At 27.8% G+C, this 24,217-nt stretch overlaps 1 protein-coding gene across 1 annotated transcript in view; it reads left to right on the forward strand.

The window, feature by feature from the left end:
- The window catches only part of LOC135927082 (nuclear pore complex protein Nup107-like), a 39,857-nt gene that overhangs the window by 4,316 nt on the left and 11,324 nt on the right, over nucleotides 1–24,217 (forward strand). The window contains exons 7-16 of the mRNA XM_065463019.1: nucleotides 179–281; nucleotides 777–827; nucleotides 912–974; nucleotides 1,213–1,446; nucleotides 18,285–18,401; nucleotides 19,143–19,270; nucleotides 19,675–19,814; nucleotides 21,233–21,474; nucleotides 22,414–22,510; nucleotides 22,738–22,880. Of these exons, the coding sequence (XP_065319091.1) occupies nucleotides 179–281; nucleotides 777–827; nucleotides 912–974; nucleotides 1,213–1,446; nucleotides 18,285–18,401; nucleotides 19,143–19,270; nucleotides 19,675–19,814; nucleotides 21,233–21,474; nucleotides 22,414–22,510; nucleotides 22,738–22,880 (1,318 nt within the window). The remainder of the gene's footprint in view (nucleotides 1–178; nucleotides 282–776; nucleotides 828–911; nucleotides 975–1,212; nucleotides 1,447–18,284; nucleotides 18,402–19,142; nucleotides 19,271–19,674; nucleotides 19,815–21,232; nucleotides 21,475–22,413; nucleotides 22,511–22,737; nucleotides 22,881–24,217) is intronic.

Raw genomic sequence — 24,217 nt, forward strand, 5'->3', positions numbered from 1 at the left:
GGCCCGACCTAGGCCCGTTAGAAATATTAAGCCCCTTGCCTAGGCCGGAACCAAGTAACATCAAGGGCTTGATGAAAATAGAAGCCATTCATTTATAAATTATTTCACCGAATGGTATAACAAACAAAATCAGATTATTTAACAGTAAAATATTTTAATCGTATTATATCTGTAAAAGGGACGAGACTAAGAAAATGTTGAAAATGAAAGAAAACGCGTCACGCGGAGGAGATTGCGATGATGAAATGAATGACATGATATCGAACATGGTTTCCGAATTGGTAACTTACGATTTAAATAACCACTTTACAGCTGCTTACACGCATTAAGCAAAAAATGTATTCCTCAAATAAAATACGTCTTATGCTAGGGCTACTTAGCATTAGATTTTGAATACCAAATACATTAACTTGCATTTTCCCCCCACCGTTTCTAAATATTTTAACATCTCGCAATCTTTATATATTATATATGTATATCATTTGTTTTGTCTTTAAACGAGTTAAAATTTGATTCGAATCTGAATTACAGTGTTAAAACGCCGCCTAGTGTTGTTAAACTACCTAACTTTAGTAAACTATAAAACAATGTAGTCATATTTTTAACCAAAAATATTCCAATCAATCTTCAAGCTGAGACTCAACTTAGAAGCTTAATTCATTTTTTAGGCTAAAAACTTGACTAAACCCATAATACAGATGGTCAAAGTTAGGTCATTTAACATAGATTACATTCTTTCTTTTTTTTTAAAATTATATTATAATTCTAATATTTAGGATCCAGATGCTCCCACTAGGCAAAATAAAATCTTAGCGCCTCTCGATATGGTATTGTAATTATAATTCCATTATTTTTAAATTTTCGTTTTTATTTATTACAAAAAAACTAAATAAAATTTATTATTTGTAAAGGAGTACGAGGATAGATTACTCAAGCAGATATTTATGTGCGTCAGATGCGGTCAATTCGAAAAGGTTAAATATTTCGAAGATATTATAATTATATATATAATATCATGATTTTACAAATCGTCACGTGATTATTATACGAATTCTGATAACTTAAACCTTTGCTTGAAATCCACCTAGTAACCAGTATCTTGGAAGAAGGGGGGGGGGTGGAAGTAGGAGGAAGAATTTTTTAGAATCAATGGAAGAATGTGGAGAATGAAATGAAAATTAAACAAAAAGAAAATTTTAAAAATAATAATAGATTGAAGAAATTTGTCGCAACTCGGGTCAGGATTGGAGGGCCGATACATTGAAAGGTTGGAAACTGTTTCACGATCGCAACGTCACCAGTTCCAGAGAGGAAGATGGTGGCGGAGGAGGAGAGGAAGATTTTGGAGAGAACGGTGGAATAGACGGGAATCTCAACAGGATTTTGTGGAAGAACGTGTGCTGGAAGATGCATGACGACGCGACTAACCGCGACAGCGGCTTGGAAGTGAATAATAATTGAAAACAGACCTTTTTTTAAGAAATATTTTTTCACTCACTTTTGGTATATAGGTTTAAATTATTAGAGATGGAACGATACCTCATTTTAGAGCCCTCCCCAATTTCATTCGATGTTATTATCAGTCAAGTTGACATCGGTCGAAAGCCAGATATTGATTCTTTTTCTTCGTCGTTTAGTGGCCCTTTTCCAGGTTTACCCAGTAAGTCCATTTAATCCTTTTTTTCGCGGTCCTGGGTTTCGCTTCGGGTCAAACCTGGCGTTTTTATGTCATTATCTAGTCCCTTCAACCCGGGTTGTCTTTGATCACCCTCCAACTCCTTGTTCCCTCCACTCCCAACCCAACATCATGTTTATTTAAAGTAAATATATGATTTTAGCCGTTTTGAATCCAGGCTGGGAAAAGAAAAATTATATACATTTTACCGCGATTCTATTTTAAAAATTAATTATTTTATAAATATTATGATAACAAAAATAGATAAAAATTGAAACACTCCCCCCCCCTTCCCAAATCCTACCTTCAGCCTCATCGTGGCGAGGGAGTGGCAATGTCTTTTGGCGGCTAATGGAGGTTTAAAAGGTTCCCTTTGGTCTGGGTCTAGAATAGAATCACCGTCTCCTTGACGGGGTATAAAAAATCACCTAAAGGGGTTGGTTGATGTCAGGAAGGGCATCCTATTGTAAAAACATTGCTATAAAATTTCCTAATTGTAGTAAAGGAGTAATTTATTGTAATATTTTTTGTCAGTTACTATTAATTATAATATATAGATATTTTATATGTTTTATAATGTATGATAAGTATATAGATATTTTATGTGTTTTATAATGTATGATGAGTATATAATTACTTACGATAAACTTCCTAATATTTTTATGTATACATTTATCCATATATATATTTCCTATTGTGTGAAAACAAGGGAATAAAATGTCAGAAACCCAATTGTATAATTGGCGACTGAGAAAAAGGAAAAGAACATATAATATTTTATTCCTCCATTTTCACAATAGTAAATATATATATATGGAAATGTATATATAAAAATATTAGGAAGTTTATCGTTCATAATTATTATACTCATCAATAAAACATATAATAAAATATCTATATATATAATCATTAGTAACTGACAAATATAACACATAAAATGTAAATAAAATATTACAATAAATTACTTCTTTACTACATTTCCCCTTCATTAATTGAAAGGAAATACAACTTAAAATTTCTCATAAAACATCTTAGCTTTTGGTCTCCATTTACCGCTGCCTTGGTAAGATTAATCTCACTTAGAGTATCAATATTATTTTCCTTGTTGATTGATCTCACCTAGAGTATCAATATCGTTTCCCTTGTTGATTGATATCCTACCGGAGTATCAATATCGATGGATCTCCCACCGGAGAATTGTTATCGAGTCATTGTACCTCGATCTCCCACCGGAGAATCAATATCACTGGATCTCCCACCGGAGTATCGTTATAGGTTCACGAGGTCATCATTATCCTAGAGTTGGCCAAGAGATCACTGTCATCTTTGATTGGCCCACGAGGTCACTATTATCTTAGAGCTGGCCAAGAGATCGCTATCATCCTTGGATGGCCCATGAGGTAATCCAAATCCCTACATCGTATAAGAAGTAGTTCCTTAACCCAAGTACGGCTACATCTGGCTCACGGAAGCCCCAATAGTTTTGCATAGGTCACGTGATTTGAAAGCCCAACATCCTTATATCTTTATGTCTTAATTAGTCAGGTATATTTATCGGTATCCATTTTCACAATGTCAAAATAAGCCAGGTTCTATCAGTAACCCTTTTATCAATGACCAAATTCCATAATCCATGAACCAATCTCCATGTTTTCCCATATAATTGTTCCAATAATGTCCATTTTACAAAGAGTAATCAATTATCATATTTCCATAAGTAAAAGATTGTACCATCATCATAAGTAATAGATTATACCATATTATCATATACATCCAAATGATTGTTAAATTATTATCAACAGATTTCCACAAACCATATTTCCTTACGTAATAGATTATACCATATTATCATATACATCCAGAGTTGGGCAGGTCCTCCGGAAAAAGAATCTAGATACAGATACAGATTCTTTATAAAAAAATGAATCTTAGATACAGATACTAGTATCTTTTTCAAAATATCAAAAAGATACAAGATAAAAGATACTTGTATCTTTTACTAAATTAGAGTATCTTAAATAGATACTTTTAAATTATCATTACCAATTAAATTAGAATAGTTTATAGAATACAGTTTTTATTATTTATTTGTGAAGAACATAGCATACACATATAAGAATGAATATTTGCAATAATTAATAAAATAGGGAAGGGAGAGTAGTATATTTAATGGTAATTAAAAATGTGCAAATAAGAAAAAAAATTAAATCAAATGATTTATTAGAATTTGCAGGTTATTTTCTGTGTTGTTCTAAATATAGCTTATATTCGGAGTATATGGCTAAATGGCATCTCTTAAAAAAAATACCAGTTTTATTTTATTCATGATCCTTAATAAGTATTTATCATTACTTGTTTGTAATATTTATGTATTTTTTAAATTAGTTTATTTTCTAATATAACTTATTAATTCTTGCGTTTGTAATATCATATATATAAATATCATTTAAATCTCTTTTCAATTTTTTTTTATTTCTTGCAAAATCATTAATTATATATAAAAATTATGAAAATAATGTACAACATTATATTATAATTATTAAATACATAACAATTTTCTTTAATGCATTTTAAATTGACTAAATTTTGTAAATAAATACTGTAATGTAATTTTACTTATATCATTAATAAATAAAAATAACTAATAAAGTTAAATTCTACCTTATTATAATAATTTTATTAAGAGCCTTTTAAATATCTAATATTATATATCAATTGTAGCTTAAATATTTAAGAACTTGCTAAAATAATTAAATATAAAATATATTAGGGATGTGCCAATATTTTTTATAGAATCGGATCGGGCCAATATTTTACCCATTTTAAAATATCAATTATCGGTCAATATTATAAAATTTGATCCGAGGCTTCTTTAACAAAAATAAAATGTTATAAAATTTAAAAAAATAGTTTTATCTAAAATCATTTATTTTTATAAATGAAATCGAAATCCATTTTTATGTATATTTTTTTAATAATAATAATTAATTAATAAACATTCTACCCTATTGTTATTTTTTTGCGCATTCTGTTTATAAAAGTGTGCGATAATCACTTTAGAATCTGTTTTTAGTGAAGCTGGTGATATTGACAGTTGCTATCGCTGCAAGCTGACCTCTGATAAATTGGAAATATTGGTATTTCTAAAAAGAAATCTTCGCTATATTAATGTTAAATATTATTTTAAATATTTATTTCAAATTTCATAATATAAATGTTTATTGCTTAATAATTATATAGATTAATGTTATTACTTATTATATAAAAGTGATTTAACAATAAAAATATTTTTTATACTTTTAGAATTGCAATTGAGATGAATATAAACTATAACTGATCATTATAATATATTTAAATGACATAATTTATGGTATAGTTAAATTATAGATGTTGTACTAATAAATAGTATATTAAAAATTAAAACCATTGTTATCTTTACAGAATACTAAATTAGATATGATATCGGATCGGTAATCGGCCGATATCATTTAATATCGGGAATATCGGATCGGATCGACCTCTAAAAAGTGGTATCAGTGCACCCCTAAAATATATATATCCAAAATGATTTTAATTTGATAATCAACTATCTTCTATAAAAATTTTAATAACAAATATCTAAGAGGGACTTAAGTATAGGTATTATTATGTTAATAATTATAAAATAAAAATGTATATATTATACTTTAATATGTTTACAAAGTTTGTAGAGGAGTTTGTTCAATCTTTAATAACTTTTTTACTTGTGCAATTTTGACATTCGGCTTGTTGTCCTTTTTCACATGAATTACTTTAAAAAATTTTCCATCTAGAATTTTAAGATTCGGGTTTGATTCAGGAGAACCTATCTCCATAATTTCATCTTCACTAATATAAATGTTAAACATTCTACAAATTAAAAAATATTACATATAAAATATAACCTTTACTTATTTAGTTTTGGTGTTGTTATTTTTAATCTATCTATCTTTGTGATTTGTAAAATTTCCAACTAATTTTGGTTATCAATATATTTAAAATATAGAAGGAAAAAATAAAGAAAATAATACAAGATTTCACGAAGAAAATAAAGTTACATTGTGTGATATGTAAATGTTTTAAACATGAATATTAAAAAGAATCTGTATCTTTTTAAAGAAAATGAAAAAGATACAAGATACTTTTCAAAATAAAGGATCTTAGATACAGATACTAGTATCTTATTAAAAATGTCAATAAGATACTGAGTACAAGATACAAAAGGATCTTGTATCTTAGATACAAGTATTTGCGGTACTCCCTAACTTTGTATACATCCAAATGATTGTTAAATTATTATCAACAGATTTCTACATATTCATAATTTTATCCTTCTCATTTTTAATAATTGTGTGCATTCATTCTTCAGGAATTTCATAGTATAATCAATTATTGTTTTTCATATTTCAAGATAAGATTGCACAATAATAAATTCATATACCATTAATGTATTTTCCAAATAATACCATAGTTTATTATCCATTGAAATGATATTTTCCATAGTTAATTTGATAAAACCCATGGCTTCACATTATATGTTCTTTTCTTTTTTCTCCGTCGCCATTATTAAAAAATAGAAGGATAAAATTGTGAATATGTAGAAATCTGTTGATAACAATTTAACAATCATTTGGATATATATGATAATATGGTATAATCTATTACTTATGGAAATATGGTTTGTGGAAATCTGTTGATAATAATTTAACAATCATTTGGATGTATATGATAATATGGTGTAATCTATTACTTATGGAAATATGATGATACAATCTTTTACTTATGGAAATTGATTACTCTTTGTAAAATGGACATTATTGGAACAATTATATGGGAAAAGATGGAGATTGGTTTATGGATTATGGAATTTGGACATTGAGAAAAGGGTTACTGATAAAACCTGGCTTATTTTGACATTGTGAAAATGGATACTGATAAATATACCTGACTAGTTAAGACCTAAAGATATAAGGATGTTGGGCTCTCAAATCACGTGATCTATGTAAAACTATTGGGGCTTCCATGAACCAGATGTAGCCGTATTTGGGTTGAACTACTTCTTATACGATGTAGAAATTTGGTTTACCTCGTGGGCCATCCAAGGATGATAGCGATGGGAGATCCATCGATATTGATTCTCAGGTGGGAGATCAATCAACAAGGGAAACGATATTGATACTCTAGGTGAGATCAATCTACAAGGGAAAAGATATTGATACTCTAGGTGAGATTAATCAACGAGGAAAACGATATTGATACTCTAGCAACAAGGAAGACGATATTAATACTCTAGGTGAGATCAATCAACAAGGAAAACGATATTGATACTCTAAGTGATATCAACCATCAAAAAAACGATATTGATACTCTAGGCGAGATCAATCTTACCAAGACAGCGGTAAATGGAGACCAAAGACTAAGATGTTTTAGGAGAAATTTTAAGTGGTGTTTCCTTTCAATTAATGAAGGGGAAATGTAGAAAAGGAGTAATTTATTGTAATATTATATTTACATATTACGGTTTGACTAAACTGCAAATGCTAAGGTAAACTGCGAATGCTTAGGTAAATTTTTTTATATAATATCTTTTATTTGTAGTGAGATCCATTTTCCTATGATATAAACAGAGTTGGGCAGTACCGCGAATACTTGTATCTAAGATGATTCAACCTTTTGTATCTTGTACTCAGTATCTTTTTGACCTTTTTAATAAGATACTAGTATCTGTATCTAAGATCATTTATTTTGAAAAGAATCTTGTATCTTTTCCATTTTCTTCACAAAGATACAGATACAGATTCTTTTTAATATTCATGTTTAAATAAAACATTTACATATTACACAATGTAACTTTATATTCTTAGTGGAATCTATTATTTTCTTTATTTTTTTCCTGCTATATTTTAAATATATTGATTACCAAAATTAGTTGGAAATTTTACAGGTCACAAAGTTTGATAGATTAAAAATAACAACACCAAAACTAAATAAGTAAAGGATATATTTTATATATAATATTTTTTAATTTGCAGAATGATTAATATTCATAGTGAAGAAAGTAGTGAAGATGAAATTATGGAGATAGGTTCTCCTGAATCAAATCTGAATCTTAAAATCCTAGATGGAAAATTTTATAAGATAATATTGGTGAAAAAGGACAAGGTACAAGCGGAATGTCAAACTTGTACAAATAAATAAGTTATTAAAGAACTCATCTACAAATTTTATTAAACATATTAAGGTATTATATTATATTTATACATTTTTATTTTATTAATTAAGATATTTAAATCCTTCTTAGATAATGTTTATTTTAAAAATTTTTATAAAAGATGGATGATTATCAAATTAAAATCATTTTGTATATATTTTTATTTTTAATTATTTTAACTAGTTGTCTTATCAAAGGAAATATTTAAGCTACAATTGATATAATATTTAACTTATAAAAAATTAAATTTTTAGATATATTCAATATTAAAAAAATATACATTAATAATTGAATTATCTTTTATCTCATAATAAATCTTTTAAAACTTTTAATACAATTATATTAAAAATATTCATAATTAAATTTTAAATTTCAATAATATTAAATCCGCAAGATGGCGTATTATTATTTTATAAAAAAATTTATAATTATTTTTTTTTTTATTATATTCTAATATTGTATTATTACTTAAAAAGTAAGCTAAATTCAATATATTATCTATCTTTCGAAAAATTGCAAGAACAAATATAGGTTTTTATAAATTACATATGATCACATTTTAATGGTTAAAATAAGATAAATTAATTTTTTAAAATAATTTTTGCATACTTGATATTGATCTTTTTTATAAATAGCCACTTTGTTTTTATTGCCATTATTACAATATAACCATACAATAATATCATTCTAATAAATAAGATATCACAGGAAAATTTTATCGAAAATATAATGTTTATAAAAGATTATTTTACACCTAGCTTAAATATGTATATAATGTATAAAGATTTACCATTTTTAGGGGAAATATATAATTTAGATAAGGGATTCCGGTAATTATATAAATGTCGTTATATTTTATTTGTAAAATGATATATTGGTTTTAAGTAAAGAATGGAGAGGGGGGGGGTTGGTGTATTTGTTCGAATTTTCAGTTGATTTCGAAAGACTTTGATTTGCTATTCTGAGATATAATAACTTGGGGTTTTAACGTCGGCTAATATCTAATGAGAATTGTTGGTGGGTTAAGCGTCCATGTATTTCTTTTTCTACAAATTTTGTTTTGTTAAGTTAATCGTTAAAGTAATATAATTTGATTGTTTAAATGACCATGAAAAGGGTCTTTGGATTTTGTAGCGAACTTTTGGTTGAGTGGCCCTAAAAAGGGTATTTGGGTGTTATGGCTCTATAAAGGGCCTTTGGATATATTAATTCTAAAATAATTAGTGCCTACTGGTTAATTTTTATGTAGGAACTATAATAATTAGGCTCTAGTTCTATCTGGTCTAGATCCTTTAGATTGACACGGTTTTTTAGATCCTGTAGGTTGAATTAATGTCAATCCACCACATGTCGAAGTAATTTTTTTTCGTTTACTTGTACTATGTGATTTAAGCACATTTAATATTATTTTTTTACGTTGATCGTCACTTATCTGGTCCCATTCATGACGAATTTTTGTCACATCATACTTTTTTGTTAAATAATAATTTCCCATACCAAGAAGGGCTCTTTCAAAATCTTTTTCTTGTGCTAAACTTAATTCATAAATTTTATTGACCATCATATGCACAGGTGTTGTAGAATCTCGGTTAAACTTTATTTTTAACACATTATTTAAAGATTCACAGTTATTGTTAATATAAAGATACGATATCACCTTATTTTTTTAAAGGTAAATATACATATAAAAATAAAAAAAATTTTAAACTGGCATCTATATGTTTCAATAATTTAATAAACTATCTCTACAATAATCTCGCAGTTTTTCAAACTTTTTTCCAAAGATTTTATCGCTTAATGAAAATACAAGTCCTTCTTTGCCAAAAATTTTAGTTACAATATCTTCCCTTGTCCTTGAATCCATTCCCTCTTTATCCTGTAAAAATAAGTTTAGATTCTTTTTCATATGATAGGTGCATAATATATTTGTAGAATTACTAAAATTCGTTCTTAACGAAGTTATTAAACCTAGCTCCTCATCGCTGCCGAATATAAGATTTTCAACATTTATTTTATTTTTATTGAAGACACCTTCCAAGTGCGAAAAGAAAATGTTAAAAGTTTCATTCAGAGCTGCCATGCAAAAATATAGGACCAAAGAATATAGGATGATCCTGTGAATATTTAGACATGAGCACTTGATTCTTGAAAACTGTTTCGACACAAACAATGGACCTAAATTATAAGCTTTATCAACACCTATAATACTAGGAAAATCTTGAGAACAAATATATTTAATATTAACATTAAACTAGGATATAATATTAGCGAACATACTCTGTCTGGGCTTATATCTATTTTTTTTAATATTGGATATTTATGAATATTTTTTAGTAATTCATTTTATCTGGTCAGAAAAATTTTTCAAATAACAAGAATCATTTTTATGCAATTCGTTAAATTGTATATTACTAATTTGTTTGATATCTCTAGGAGTAAAATAATTTTCTTTATTAGCTATTAAATCTTGGTACACGTCTTTTGGAGGCTGATGCACTACCTCCTTAATTTGTCGCATTATACATTCTGGGGTACGACTATAAACCCCTGAGTAGTTTCTGTTGTTTCCATGTGGAAACAACCCTGGATATGTTCCTCTGTATTCAACTATAAATATAGATTGAATAAGATGAACTGAGCTGTTTAAATATTTATCTAAATGGCATATTCTTCTTTTATACGTTTCACAATTTTTCAATTTTGTATAATAACGATTTAAAATTACCAAATCCTGAGGATTTGGTTGTGGTTTTGCTGCAATAAGTATACGATTATATCGTTTTGTGGTGGACTTGCCAAATAAGCCATCCTTAATAACCATAGGACCACTGCTAATTGTATTATCATTGATATTTATACTATAATAATTTTTTGTTGTACCTGTGGATGTACCAGTCCATGCGCCACTATCATCGCTATGCACTAATTTTTTACCTCATTCTTTCAAAATCATATTCTCTTTATTACTTATTGTAAATGTAACTTGTTTTTGATACCGGTTGGTATTGATTCTAGAATATTTATGGGATTCAATAACATATTCATAATAATATCGGTGTCTAGAAAAGGTAAGCTGCTACTAACAATTGATGATAAATCAGTAACAGTTGGAGAATTATTGATAACTGAAGATGGAAATATGAATGGTGAATCATTATGGATAGCTGGCATCAAAACGGGTGATAAACAAACGATACTAGACGGGGAATTGATTAGAGGTTGAAAAATATGTGGAAGATTATTGTCTGCTGATGATGAAATATGTGATAAATGACTCATACTAGACAGGGATTTGATTGAAGGTGAGATAGGTGGAGAATCATTGTCAACAGAAATTGGAGAATCGAATAGTAAATCATCATCAGATAAAATAGTTGGTAAATAGCTAATAATAGGCGGATATTCGATTGGAGGTGGAAAAATATGTTGGGAATTATTTTCAAATAATGGAAATATAAATGGTGCTACATCAATTCTAGGTGACAAATGACTAATAATTGGTGGAGGACTCGATGGTAATGATTGTAGGTAACAGAAATGATTTGGTTTAAAATTCACCAATTTATCGGGGTAATTTAAACTCGACCACATAAGAACTAAGCACAATTGATGCATCTTTATGCATCAAGTGCAGCTTTGGGAAAAGCATTCAATCTTATTTACCTTCTAATCGTGGGATGTATAGCGCCTATGCCACACCAGTATATGGGCGGGTCGTAAGAAGAACACACCTCCAATCGAATATCCGCCTATTATTAGCTATTTATCAACTATTTTATCTGATGATGATTTACTATTCGATTCTCCAATTTCTGTTGACAATGATTCTCCACCTATCTCACCTTCAATCAAATCCCTGTCTAGTATGAGTCATTTATCACATATTTCATCATCAGCAGACAATAATCTTCCACATATTTTTCAACCTCTAATCAATTCCCCGTCTAGTATCGTTTGTTTATCACCCGTTTTGATGCCAGCTATCCATAATGATTCACCATTCATATTTCCATCTTCAGTTAACAATAATTCTCCAACTATTACTGATTTATCATCAATTGTTAGTAGCAGCTTACCTTTTCTAGACACCGATATTATTATGAATATGTTATTGAATCCCATAAATATTCTAGAATCAATACCAACCGGTATCAAAAACAATGTTATATTTACAATAAGTAATTAAGAGAATATGATTTTGAAAGAAAGGGGTAAAAAATTAGTGTATAGCGATGATTGTGGCGCATGGACTGGTACATCCACAGGTACAACAAAAAATTATTATAGTATAAATATCAATGATAATACAATTAGCAGTGGTCCTATGGTTATTAAGGATGGCTTATTTGGCAAGTCCACCACAAAACGATATAATCGTATACTTATTGCAGCAAAACCACAACCAAATCCTCAGGATTTGGTAATTTTAAATCGTTATTATACAAAATTGAAAAATTGTGAAACGTATAAAACAAGAATATGCCATTTAGATACATATTTAAACAGCTCAGTTCATCTTATTCAATCTATATTTATAGTTGAATACATAGGAACATATCCAGGGTTGTTTCCACATGGAAACAACAGAAACTACTCAGGGGTTTATAGTCGTACCCCAGAATGTATAATGCGACAAATTAAGGAGGTAGTGCATCAGCCTCCAAAAGACGTGTACCAAGATTTAATAGCTAATAAAGAAAATTATTTTACTCCTAGAGATATCAAACAAATTCGTAATATACAATTTAACGAATTGCATAAAAATGATTCTTGTTATTTGAAAAATTTTTCTGACCAGATAAAATGAATTACTAAAAAATATTCATAAATATCCAATATTAAAAAAAATAGATATAAGCCCAGACAGAGTATGTTCGATAATATTATATCCTAGTTTAATGTTAGATAATATTAAATATATTTGTTCTCAAGATTTTCCTAGTATTATAGGTGTTGATAAAGCTTATAATTTAGGTCCATTGTTTGTGTCGAAACAGTTTTCAAGAATCAAGTGCTCATGTCTAAATATTCACAGGATCATCCTATATTCTTTGGTCCTATATTTTTGCATGGCAGCTCTGAATGAAACTTTTAACATTTTCTTTTCGCACTTGGAAGGTGTCTTCAATAAAAATAAAATAAATGTTGAAAATCTTATATTCGGCAGCGATGAGGAGCTAGGTTTAATAACTTCGTTAAGAACGAATTTTAGTAATTCTACAAATATATTATGCACCTATCATATGAAAAAGAATCTAAACTTATTTTTACAGGATAAAGAGGGAATGGATTCAAGGACAAGGGAAGATATTGTAACTAAAATTTTTGGCAAAGAAGGACTTGTATTTTCATTAAGCGATAAAATCTTTGGAAAAAAGTTTGAAAAACTGCGAGATTATTGTAGAGATAGTTTATTAAATTATTGAAACATATAGATGCCAGTTTAAAATTTTTTTTATTTTTATATGTATATTTACCTTTAAAAAAATAAGGTGATATCGTATCTTTATATTAACAATAACTGTGAATCTTTAAATAATGTGTTAAAAATAAAGTTTAACCGAGATTCTACAACACCTGTGCATATGATGGTCAATAAAATTTATGAATTAAGTTTAGCACAAGAAAAAGATTTTGAAAGAGCCCTTCTTGGTATGGGAAATTATTATTTAACAAAAAAGTATGATGTGACAAAAATTCGTCATGAATGGGACCAGATAAGTGACGATCATCGTAAAAAAATAATATTAAATGTGCTTAAATCACATAGTACAAATAAACGAGAAAAAAATTACCTCGACATGTGCTGGATAGACATTAATTCAACCTACAGGATCTAAAAAACCGTGTCAATCTAAAAGATCTAGATCAGATAGAATTAGAGCCAAGTTATTATAGTTCCTACATAAAAATTAACCAGTAGACACTAATTTATTTCAGAATTAATATACCCAAAGGCCCTTTTTAGAGCCATAAAACCCAAAGGCCCTTTTCTAGGGCCACTCAACCAAAAGTTCGCTACAAAATCCAAAGACCCTTTTCATGGTCATTTAAACAATCAAATTATATTACTTTAACATAAAATATAACGACATTTATATAATTACCGGAATCCCTTATCTAAATTATATATTTCCCCTAAAAATGGTAAATCTTTATACATTATATACATTTTTATGCTAGGTGTAAAATAATCTTTTATAAACATTATATTTTCGATAAAATTTTTGTGTGATATCTTATTTATTAGAATGATATTATTGTATGGTAATATTGTAATAATGGCAATAAAAACAAAGTGGCTATTTATAAAAAAGATCAATATCAAGTTTGCAAAAATTATTTAAAAAAATTAATTTATCTCACTTTAACCATTAAAATGTGATCATATGTAATTTATAAAAACCTATATTTGTTCTTGAAATTTTTCGAATCATAGATAATATATTGAATTTAGCTTACTTTTTAAGTAATAATACAATATTAAAATATAATAAAACAAAAAATAATTTTAAATTTTTTTATAAAATAATAATACGCCATCTTGCGGATTTAATATTATTGAAATTTATAATTTAATTATGTATATTTTTAATATAATTATATTAAAAGATTTAAACGATTTATTATGAGATAAAAGATAATTCAACAATTAATGTATATTTCTTTATTATTGAATATATCTAAAAATTTAATTTTTTGTAAGTTATATATTATATCATAAAAATGGATCTCACTACAAATAAAAGATAATATATAAATAAACTAATATATGAAGCTAAAAAATATCAATGTACATTTTTATTTAAAGAGAATAATTCAAAAGAATTTTTTATTACTTAAATCTGTTTATGGGATATATCCACTTCTAAACTATTCTTCTAACACAACTGTTCTAAGTCTAACTTTTCTAACAAAATTTGATAATGATTAGTGGAGCACTGCAATTCTAGATAATAACATATATTAAGTAATTTAAAATATATTTATAATAATTATACATACTGTTCTAAGTCTAACTTCTAAGTTTTCTAACACAATTTGGCACTGAAATTTTAGATATTAAAATATATTAAGTAATTTAAAATGGAGTTTTCCGGTATCTTTCAGGAAATTAATAATTAGATCGATCTGTGGGTGTTAGGTAGTGTTAACCATCACCCAATATTATATTAATCATAACTATAATATAATATAATCTTATAACCAATAACTCATAATGTAAAATTTTTTATAAAAAATATTAAGGCCCGGCCCGGCCCGGGTTTAAAAATCTTAGGCATGGCCCGGCCCGGCCCGGCCCGGATATATTAAAAAAAATTTTTTAGGCCCGGCCCGGATAAAATTTTTTAGGCCCGGCCCGGATAAAATTTTTTAGGTCCGGCCCGGCCCGGGTATATTTAAAAAATTTAAAATACGGCCCGGGCCGGGCAGGGCCGGGCTTGCAGGTCGCTGATATATATTGTTTAAAAATTTTACCCCCCCCCCCCTACCGCCCATTTATCTATAAATTTTGTTTAACCCACCCATAAATTTTTTAAATATTTTAATGGCTGGTTTAACTCTTTATTTGTATATTTTAATATATTTTTTAATTAAACATATATAATATCCAATATTATGAATAAAATAAAACTCTTGTTTTTAATAAATTGAAGGAAATTTGGCTCATTCCCCTGAAAAAATGTCAAAAATTTACCCATCCATGTCCGCTTTAACCTGCCCGCCATCCACCTAATGTTAAAAATATTTTAAAAAACCCGACCACCGCTAGAAATATAGGCGGGCGTGGGGTTGGCAGTTAAAAATCCCCCTCAATGAAGACCTCTAATTTGTTTATTTATGTTTAATATAGATTTAAAAATTTATATTTTTATTTTTTGCAAAAAATAATGATTGAATTCATTTAAAATTATTGAACAAAATGAGAAATTCCGAAAATAAAATATAATTTTAATTATTTTTTTTTGTTGTCTAAAATAAAGTGTGAAAAACGGATTTAACATAATATTGATTATTCTTATAGTATTTATCAGGGGGTTGTTATATTGTTTTTTTAAACTTTTATAATTTTATTTTCAATTAGTATATTTATAATTTCAATACCTATAATAAAAATAAATAAAAAAATTGCGCGTTAATTCATTTTTGATTATTTTCTAATAAGAAAAATTGGGCTGAACATCGGGTTTAGGTTTATTTTTAAAAACGGTCGATTAAGATTTTAGCCAAAAAATATGTAAGATTTGAGATGAAGGTCTAAACCTTTCTTGAATTTATGCTCAAAATCTCAGGCTTACATCATATTGGCTACTAATAAACATACCTTATAATGTAATAAATTGGTCCACCAAAGAAATAGATATAAATATTGGTTGTTAATTTTTTTGATATTAAATTTTTTATTGATATTACACTTTATTAAATATCCTTTTTTTTAAAAATACTAATAAGTTTACAAATAAAAATATACCTATATTATTAGGTCTTAAGTAGATTCTATAAATATGAATTTTAAAAAATCTGGGATTTTTTTCCAGGATTCCAATCAGAAAGGCACCAATATAACCTTTTATGCTATATCAGTGGATAAAAAAATAATATTTTTATTATAAGATATACTTATTCTTCTTTTTAACATATTTGTTGATTATTAATTTAAGTCATAAAAATGCCTTACAATATTATAATCACCTAAATGCCTTACAATATTAATAAAAATTATAATCATCTATAGTGTTTTGCAGATTTAATTCAAAATATTTCCATATTTTTTAATATATATATAAATTAAATTATTTGACTTGCAAAAAATTGTAATTAATTATTCTTTTTAATGTAAAAAGAATTAGGGCCTAAAAAATTAACATATTAATAAATTATATTTTTTTATAAAATAATAATTTGTCTATACCTTATAAATATGAGTATATCTATTATAATCCAAATAAAAATATACCTATATTATTAGGTCTTAAGTAAATTCTATAAATATGAATTTTAAAAAATCTGGGGTTTTTTTCCAGGATTCCAATCAGAAAGGCACCAATATAACCTTTTATGATATATCAGTGGATAAAATAATATTTTTATTTTTTAACAAAAATATTGATTATTAATTACGGATTTTTCCTTTTCCAATAAATTTGATTATAAAATAAAAAAGATGGTGATCTTATAAAAATCGTTAATTAAAAAAAGATCGTTAATTAAAAATGGTTGATTATTAATTAAAAACAGAGAAAATAAATTAAAACCAATAAAATAGATAGAAAATAAATTTAAACTAATGAAATAAGACCTTAATAAACCAATAAAAATAAAGATTAATTAGCCAATAAAAATATAAAATAAAATCTAAATAATAAAGTATATAAGAAAGATTATATTACAAAATTTAATATAGAAGATGGATGAGCGGGAAGAACGCTTGCCTTTAAATCGTTAAGTAATGGGTTCGAATCCCGTTATATACAAAAAATTTTCTTAAAATTTAACATTAGAGAGATAGAGTCTCCATCGATTTATTTAACATTAAGAAGATAGGAAAGTTGATAGGAAAAATAAAAATTAACATTAAGAAGATAGGAAAGTTGATGAAAATAAAAATTAACATTAAGGATATACGATAACGTTCATTTCTTGATTACGGTGATTATATATATAGATAATATATAGATACTTTATATTTTTTATAATGTAAGATGAGTATAATTATTATGTACGGATAAACTTCCTAATATTTTTATGTATACATTTATCCATATATATATTTCCCTATTGTGAAAATGGAGGAATAAAATGTCAGAAACCCAATTGTATAACTAATGATTAAATCCGAGGAATTATTGGGTGAACCTATTAAACGGAGAAGAAGATATATGGCAATATGTTATTTCTTGCTATGTGTTATTTTTTTCAACTTTAAATCATTTTTTTTTTGAAAGTGCGTTTTTTTTTTAAATTTAAAAATTCGATTTTATCGAGAAATGTATTCCAATTCCATCATGTTCGAAATATCTACCCTACGAATTTCGGAAATTAATATAATTCTTACTAGTTTTTTCATAGAAATTTTTTTTTATTTAAATTACTTAAAGGTTAACCGCAAAATTGTCTGCAATTTATAAGTTAGATCCTCTAAAAATGCTTTGAATACATTTTCGGTAGAATCATTTTAAAATTTAAAAAAAAATAAACCGGCGCGAAAAATGATTTAAAGTTGATGTTAGAAAAAAAGATAAATCTGGCAGATCCGATCCAATCAGATATTTTTTTTAAAAAAAATGTATAATCAGTGTATTTTTTTATCTAACAAAATTAACTTAGCAGTAAAAAGTTAAAAAAAAATTTTTTTATATATATATATACCATAACCAGGTCACAATAAACCCTTACGAATTGGCCACTTATTCGGCCCTGTGTGGAAATGTCAAAGGAATTTTACCAGCCATCAATCAAGAACGCTGGCACGATATCTCGTGGGCCTATACAAAGGTTAAATTATAACACTTCTTTTTTTTGCGATTACTAAAAATTTTCTTTTCCTTTAACCTTGAATTCAAAGGGGCGCCATTGCGATCACGATTTAACAGCTGATCGATTTTTAAAATCTGTTTAAGAGAAGAATATTATATCTTCTGCTTTATAACAAATATTTAATAAAAAAAAAAATCTGCTTTTTTTTAAAAAAAAAAGAAGAAGTTAATATAAGGAACTTACAATGTAATATCGCTATTATTTTTATAATCCGTAATCGCATATTTTTTTATTCATAGCGTTATCGTCATAACCCTTGGTATTATATAATATATTGTCTTAATTTTACGCACCGCTTGAACATAACGCGTTTACAATTCGCCCTATAGTAAGCGCGTTATTTTCAAGTGTTGCATTATTTAACGTATCGTTATTACAGCTGATTCAGTTTTTAAAACTAATTTCATATATCCTTTTTATCGAATTCGATATTATTTTTTTATAATCGTGTGGCATATATTATTTTATCAACGCAATCGCAACATATGTTTTTAAAATTTTATCGCAGCGTTTTCATCATAACGCTCCATATTGAATACATTTATAACCTATTTAATGGCTTAATTTTTGTAATAATGAAACGCTATAACATAACGCGTTTACTGTAAATGAGGCCTTAGTCGTTTAAAAACATGTTCTAGGTTAGAACTCAATCTATTCTTTTTTTTTCTCATATAAAACTATTTATATTTTACAAAGACCCTGATAGAAACGAAAGTCGAAACCATTTTGAAAAATAATCCTTCCGTTTATGACTCCACGCGTAATTTTACCCATTCGCAAGATCCTTCCGCTATCAATTTGCCCGAAGCTTTTTGGCGGCAACCGTGAATTAAAAAAAAATTTTTTATTATTTATTCCCTCTTCTTTTTTAGACGCTTCGTTGGTATGGTTGGGGTAAATCGATATCCCTAAGGATTTTTTCTTTGGAAATAATTTTTATTAACATATCAATTAACTTGTATAAGGTTAGGGGGGTATATATTTTCGATAACATTTCCGCTAAGTCCCCCGAACTTATTATATTCATTTTGGGTGGAATCCACATTTTATGTAATGATGTGTCCGGCTCGTTGTCGGTCTTAGGTCCGGTTCGATCTTCTCTTAGCAGCCTTTTATCCGGGCTAAACTGGACCAAGAATTTTACGAATATTTAATAATAATTATAAACCTCAGATTTTTATTTTTGATCATCCTTACATCTGTTATTTATTTATTTTACACTACCAAGGCACACTTTTGAGGAAATCTTCGAGATTATCGATACAAAGCTGCCCGACACTAATTCGATAATATATTCAGATATCGATCCATCTGAGTGCACGTTATACCGGCGAATCATAAAACTCGTCATTTTAAACGATTTTAATGGTAGATTATTTTTTCGATACTTTATTATTTATCTGCCGTAACTTTCTTATAATCTTCCCAGCGAAAACCGCGAAATTTAGTTATTTCGCCATTTTTTTATATATATATCAGAGACCTGCAGCCCGGCTAAGCCCCGGGCCGTATTTTAAAATTTTAAAATATACCCGAGCCGGGCCTGAAAATATTTTTTTAAAATACCCGGGCCGGGCCGGGCCGTATTTTTAAATTTTTTTTTATACAACATGATTTATTATATTCGTCAATTAGATATGGTTATAATGATTATATATAGTTATGATTAATATAATGTTTGGTGAAAGTTAACACTAGCTAAAACTCTTAGTATCTATTACATAATAAAATTATAGTTTTCCTGACATGGAATAAATACGCAAAGGATTAAAAACATTATTATATAATATATGTTATATTTTTTATTAAATATATCATTTTTATTTTTTTAAAAAATTCATAGTATATTCTCAAAATTTTATTTACACAATTTTTTTATAGTATCAATTTGTAATATATTAAATATCTGTTTAGAATAAAAAAAAAATAAAGTAGTGTTGTTAAACGGCTCGTTTTGAGCTGATTATTAAAAACAGCTAACTCAGTGTTTTATCTAGAAAAATATTATGCAAGCCTGAAAATTTTGCTCATAGAAGGAGCAAAGGTCTAGTCATATAGTATCGAAATTTCGATGGCTCAAAACGAGCCGTTTAACAACATTAGCTAATATACTTGCTTATTAATTGATAATACTCGCCGAAAAATATAATAAAATACGAAATAATAAATTTTTTGAATATACCAGGTCGAATATAATTTTTGAAAATTCCGAGCCGAGCCTAAAAATTTTTTTTTTTAAATCTAGGCCGCCGGGCCCCCAAATTTTTTTTTTAAATATTCGAGCCGGGCCGGGCCTAAAATTTTTAAACCCGGGCCGGGCCGAAAATTTTTTAATCTGGGCCCGGGCCGTACAAATGATACCTCTGCAGGTCTCTGATATATATATATATACCAAATTGTAACATGCTAAACACCTGTTCAGAATGTGAGACTTACTCACACAAACACGAAAATAGACAAGAAATCATCCTAAAAACAAATATATATGTATTTCAATGATTTTCTAGTTAGGGCACTTCAACAATTGAGAGACCATATGTTCCCCTAATATATTACACTCATACTTTTGATTGGCCTAGACAAATGGGGAAATTGGATTTGTTTAGACTGGAAAGAACCGGTTTGATCAGTCCTCTCTCCAATTCGAACAATATCCTCCGCCATCTTCCGTTTCAGAATCATTTTTGTTTGTGTGAAGGGGGGGGGGAGAGGATTTACCTGAATTTATATATTGTTTCTGGTGTTTGTCAATTATTATTTTTTGAATCATTTACAACAAAAAAAAGGTTTGTTAGCATTTCTACGAAATAGCTCAGCAGAAATCCTCACGTATTCGGAGGATAACCTCGATTCATCCAAGATCTCGAAATCGACGAAGAGCACGTCTACCCACCTCCTAAGTGTTCACCGATTTTTGGCTCATCTATCATTGGTTCTATCAGCTGTTTATAGATCCATTTCTTCTCCCTACGAAGAGGAAGTCATGATAGAACCCGCGGTTTTCGCCACAACGGATTCTTATATAAAAGTTTTTAATAATTTATTGATTATTATATATATATATTACGATTTTACGATTTCCAGTAAAAAGCTATAAGATGGTCCAAATAGGTCTGGTCACTATTTACAATATTTTGAACTTTTCCCAATACATTTGTTGTTTTTTTTAAAAATACCAAACGAGAAACAAACTATTTGTTTTCAAACATAAAAACGGAAGGAAAACAGCAAAAAAACAAAACAATAAATTAAATAAGCTTTTTAGATTTATTTAACGAAACTTTAAAAAATTAATTTTTAATATAAAAATCAGAGATCTTGCAGAGATACCATATGGCCCGGCATCGGTTCTATATTATTTGGATCTAAATCTTCCCCATATTCTTTGTTATATTTATCTTTTAATAATTATAGATAATAATGACGATTTAAAATATATTCGGCCCAGCTAGGCCCGGGTATAAAAGATTTTATTAGGCCCAGCCCAGCTATATTTTTAAAAAAAATAAATAAAAATACCCGGGCTTAGGGCCGGGCCTTGAGATCTCTGATAAAAATTTAACCGTTAGTTTATAATTAATAAACACACATTTAATAAAAATTGGCCAAGTCACAAAATGAATCAAATTTTTACAATTATATTTAGCATGATTGTTTGTGATAATTAGAAATTTGCGATAAACTATTAGCATTTTCTAGCATTTGTTAAACAAGCATTGTAGTCATAATTATGAAAAAAAACAACATTTGTTTACTTTTTTTTCCCCGAAAAAATAGCGTTTGTTTTTTTTCCTAAAAAACATCGTTTGTTTTTTTCCTTAAAAAAAACTCAATAAAAAACTTTAGCTACTCCTCGAGGACTGAAATCTTTGCCCAAATTGAAGAGTTTCCTATTTTAATTGCCCATCACATTATCGAATTCTAATCGATATATTATTTTTTATTTTATTTTTTTTAAAAAAAATAGAATCTCATGCGTTCCGAAAGCATTCATTTATTCATCGGCTACCTCAAATTTTTACCGGAAATTTACCAAACCACAAGATTTTGCTCATTTTTAAGAGGTAAATTTTAATAATTTTTTTTATGAATTTTTTTCCTCCATTTTTAAAACTGGACTTATAGCATTTCCGGTTTCTAATTTTTTTTTAGAATAATAGGATTTCCTGTTCTTAAATTCTAACCCCGTTTCAGAGGTTAGGCAGTTTTTTAAGCCTAAAACTCCTGAAAGATGACTCATTCCATCGATTAGTTATAATATTCAAATTTTTTATTTTAAAAAAATATCTAGATTTTTCTGGACTAGACTTTGAAGATAGAAGGATATGCTTGGTGCTAGCTCTGGAAAATAATTTAAACCTGAAAAATATCTTTGTAGCTTTCCTAGAGGATTCCTTGTCCTCTGCCATGTCATCTGATAATTCTAGAGATCAAGTTTTTTTTCCCTTATAAAATAAATGAAGAAAATAATGAATGAAAAAAAAAGAAGTTTTTACGACTAAAGCTATAAAAAGTGACCTGCCCAAAAATCAGTTGATAATATTAAAATATAATATAAACTTAATCCCACCTCACATCAGGCAACTAGGAGATCCAACAGAAACACGGAAATGGGATTGAACTAAATAGAAATGGGGGAATTCTTGAACGCCTGATTGGTCGAGATCGAAAACATATTCGTATTTATTTTCTAAAGCAAGCAAGAAGTTGTAAATTGGTTAAAAAAGAAAAAACTCCCGAGATCCCATTATATATGAGCTTCTTGAGGGATTTTTTTTATAAGTAAATCATCTGGTAGAAAGATAGGTTCTCAAGGGATGGAGTTATTTTTATTGTTGTTAGAAATCTTGTCTAAATGTGATACGATGGTAAAAGGAGGATCTACCAACCTTTAAAAAAAACTAGGTCTTAATTTTGAATGAAGATACCTCTTTTAAAACTAGGTCTTAATTTTGAATGAAGATACCTCTTTTAAAACCCGGTTATAATATTAAACGGGTTTGGTTCAAGGTAAAAAAAAATTAACTGGGTTAGGTTCGGTTCAGTTAAATTTTTTCGAACTCGGGTTTCGTTCCGGGTACAACTCGGGTTTAGGAATATTTGAATCGTATATTAAAAATTCGTAATTAAATGGACTAGACATAAATTTGGTATAATTACAAATTTAATTTAGACGTGTTATCATAACAATATCTTCCAATAAGTTGTTCGCTCATCCTCAATCCTCGCCGTTGAAAGAATGAATTTTAAATTTGATAGAAGATCTTTTTTTTCAATAACGCTAACCTATAATATTAAATATATTTATACGAAAATATAATACAAATTAACTTTGGGTTGCAGGAACTGGATTTTGGATAAATATTTAAATAAGGGTGCTAAGTGAAACAGAGACCTGAGAGGTACCATTTGTACCTCGGCCAATTTACAACTTCTTAGCTGCACTTCCTGAACTATCCGTGAAAACAATGGATAATTTTATTGTACCTTTTTTTAAAATTAATTTCGTCAGTTTATGTATCTTTTACAAATCAATATAATATTACATCAATCAATCATAAAAGCAAGAATTTTTATAATACGAGTGAGGTTTTGTACTACAAATATTTTATTAATGACTCCTTCTATAAAAGATTGTTTAAAAATGGTTCCAGAAGAATTGCACTTTACATGACATGTAAAACTCTAATAGGCTTTCGATGTCAGTCATTAAAAAAGTGTCTACAATTTAATTTAATAAAAAAATGAAAACTGACAAAAATTTGTCACAA

This window comes from Gordionus sp. m RMFG-2023, chromosome 3 (assembly GCF_954871325.1).
Source record: "Gordionus sp. m RMFG-2023 chromosome 3, tfGorSpeb1-WG-v2, whole genome shotgun sequence".
Taxonomy (NCBI): domain Eukaryota; kingdom Metazoa; phylum Nematomorpha; class Gordioida; order Chordodea; family Parachordodidae; genus Gordionus; species Gordionus sp. m RMFG-2023.